Consider the following 2,744-nt stretch of genomic DNA (forward strand, 5'->3'; position numbering starts at 1 on the left):
GTGGTCAGTTTCCTACCGCAAAATGCGCTGATCGAGGAATGGAGAATTAGTCTCACGGCTACCGGCTGTGGGAATACTTTGGGAAACAAAAAAAAAAAAAGACCATTAGTTTACATTTTGCAGCGTAAAGGTGGTAGAATTATATGAAGAGGAATTGTGAGTTTATTTTTCACAGGCTTCAACATGTAAATGTTACAAACTTACATGCATGTCCACATGAATCCTAAACATGTACCATATTAAAGTATAGCTAGATTTCTTTTTGTTGTTTTTGAAGATATCATCCTAATTAATTAAGAATAATGTTTTAAAGAAAATGAACATCCCTAGGGTTGGCCGTTTCAAAATTCATTATTAAAGTTTTCGTTGAAAGTCAATGTCAAAGCAGCCAATTATATACTTGACAACAAAGACTGTATTATCAAATATTATGACTGCGCCAAATTAAATGATCAACGGCTGAACCCCCAAAACATAGTCTAATTAGCCAATTAAATACCCATTCAATTCAACTGCTGCAAAAAAACAAACTAAAATACTATTTTGTATATCATGCATCAACTTCCGTTAGCTTATATATATGCCATCTCCAGCCTCTCATTTGTCATAATAACAAACATATCAACATTCAGTATAGCATAAAAGAGTTCAAAGGAGATTCATTTTTTTTTTCCTCTAATTTTTCCAGCTTAGCTAAACCAATCTTTTTTACATATCAACACATTTAGAGAAAATATATGGCAACTCTTCAAGCATCAAGTTTCTTGAGCTCGTCTGCCACCTCGTCTTCATCTTTCCGAAGAGGAACCATTAAAGCGAGGTTGAATATTCCCAAGATTCAGACCAACAAATTCTCCCTCCCTATGCTAAAACAAAGAAGAGGAATATCAGATCATGAACCATTTATAACCAGCAATCCAGTTGAGGAACTGCTCAGTCCTTCAAGAATATTAAGTGATACAAATACTATTGTCGATGGTCCTGATCCTCTTGTGATCGAGAAGCTTTATGTTATCAAGGAGGCAGTTGCAGATAGAGTGGAGATGCATAGAAACATTGGAGAGCAAAGGAGCCAATGGAACAGCATGCTTTTGACGTCCATTAATGGGATTACTCTTGCTGCTGCTACAATGGCTGGCATTGCAGCTAGCAGCAGTGTTGGTGGTGATGCTATTTTTGGACTAAAATTGTCATCCACTATGATGTATTTGGCTGCTACTGGGATGTTGGCGATCATGAACCAAATTCAGCCATCCCAACTTGCTGAAGAACAAAGAAACGCAACAAGGCTGTTTCAAGATCTCCGTAACCAAATCGAAACAACTTTATCAATCGGTCATCCTTCAGCTACTGATGTCAAAGAAGCTATGGACAAAGTTTTGGCTCTTGACAAGGCCTATCCACTTCCTCTTCTTGGTGTGATGCTAGAGAAATTTCCATCTTCTGTGGAACCTGCTGTTTGGTGGCCTCAACAACGTCGAAGGCAGCCCAACCATGGAAACGAATGGAATGGATGGAACGGTAAATTGGAGGAAGAAATGAAAGAAATAAAGGGAGTTTTGGGCAGAAAAGATCAAGAAGAATATATTAGCCTCGGGCAAAAGGCCTTGAAACTGAACAAGCTTTTAGCCATTTCCGGTCCTTTGCTCACAGGCCTAGCAGCAATTGGCTCAATGTTCATAGAATCTTCTACTTCTCATGGATCTAACTGGGCAGCCATGCTAGGAATTGTTGGTGGCGCATTGGCAAGTGTTGTTAACACAATAGAACATGGTGGACAAGTTGGAATGGTATTCGAAATGTATAGGAGCAACGCTGGTTTCTTCCAGTACATGCAAGAATCCATTGAATCAAACTTGACAGAAACAGAAACGGAGAGAAGAGAAAACGGTGAAGTATTTGAGATGAAGGTGGCTTTGAAATTAGGAAGGAGCTTATCAGACTTAAGAGATCTTGCAGCTTCTTCATCATGGAAAACAGACGAGTGTGCAAGCAAGCTTTTTTAAAGTTTCAACTGTTTATTGAATAATGCATGGAGACAACAGTAGGGACTACCTCATTCTTTTGATTCAATTGTTAATGCAAATGGTTTGATTAATTCATGATCTTATTTCCTTGACTCCATCAGGATTAATGAATCATCTTATTACGTTTAAATGCATAAATGACTTACGCAAAAAAATAAAATTACAAGCGGTGTCGTGAAGAAGTAAATAAAGATCACCACATCATACTAAAACAACAAATTAAAGCATATTAGTACTAAGGACCATTTGACCAATAAATTATTCACTTTTTTCGAATAAGTCAATGTTTGACCATGATATTTTAAGATCCAAGTTGAAGTAGTATTTCAAAATTTGAAAAATAATTTATATCTTAATTTCCAATTCACTTAAAAAATAAACAAATTTTTGATTATTCCAGCCACTACTTACCGAACTAAACATCCAACTAAAAAGTATACCACGTTTCAATTTTTGAATTATTAATCTACACAACAATTCTTATCCGTGCATAAGTAGTTAATGTGAACTTATAACTTATCCCTGGATAAATTCACGAGATTTTCTTTTTATTCTCTTGAGAACATCATATAATCTAAAATATACAACAGCCACTACTAAAAAAAAAAAGCTAAAACCGACCACAAAAACCTTCTACGTGTGGAAGGTTTTTATAAAAAACTGACCACAAAAGCGACCAAAATCTGTGGTCGGTAAAGTTGTGGTAGTTTTTCCAAA

The 2,744-nt window shown here is 36.2% G+C and overlaps 1 protein-coding gene across 1 annotated transcript; it reads left to right on the forward strand.

Moving 5' to 3' along the window:
• The first annotated feature begins 625 nt into the window (after positions 1-625).
• LOC107861261 (probable F-box protein At4g22030) lies at positions 626-2,098 on the forward strand. Its single transcript, XM_016706611.2, has one exon. The coding sequence runs from the start codon at positions 738-740 to the stop codon at positions 2,004-2,006; it is 1,269 nt and encodes a 422-aa protein (XP_016562097.1). The 5' UTR covers positions 626-737; the 3' UTR covers positions 2,007-2,098.
• Positions 2,099-2,744: the final 646 nt, after the last annotated feature.

This window comes from Capsicum annuum, chromosome 2 (genome assembly GCF_002878395.1).
Source record: "Capsicum annuum cultivar UCD-10X-F1 chromosome 2, UCD10Xv1.1, whole genome shotgun sequence".
Classification (NCBI taxonomy): domain Eukaryota; kingdom Viridiplantae; phylum Streptophyta; class Magnoliopsida; order Solanales; family Solanaceae; genus Capsicum; species Capsicum annuum.

Coding starts and splice junctions, on each gene's coding strand:
- LOC107861261 (XM_016706611.2), top strand. CDS start 738: ATGGCAACTCTTCAAGCATCAAGTTTCTTGAGCTCGTCTGCCACCTCG.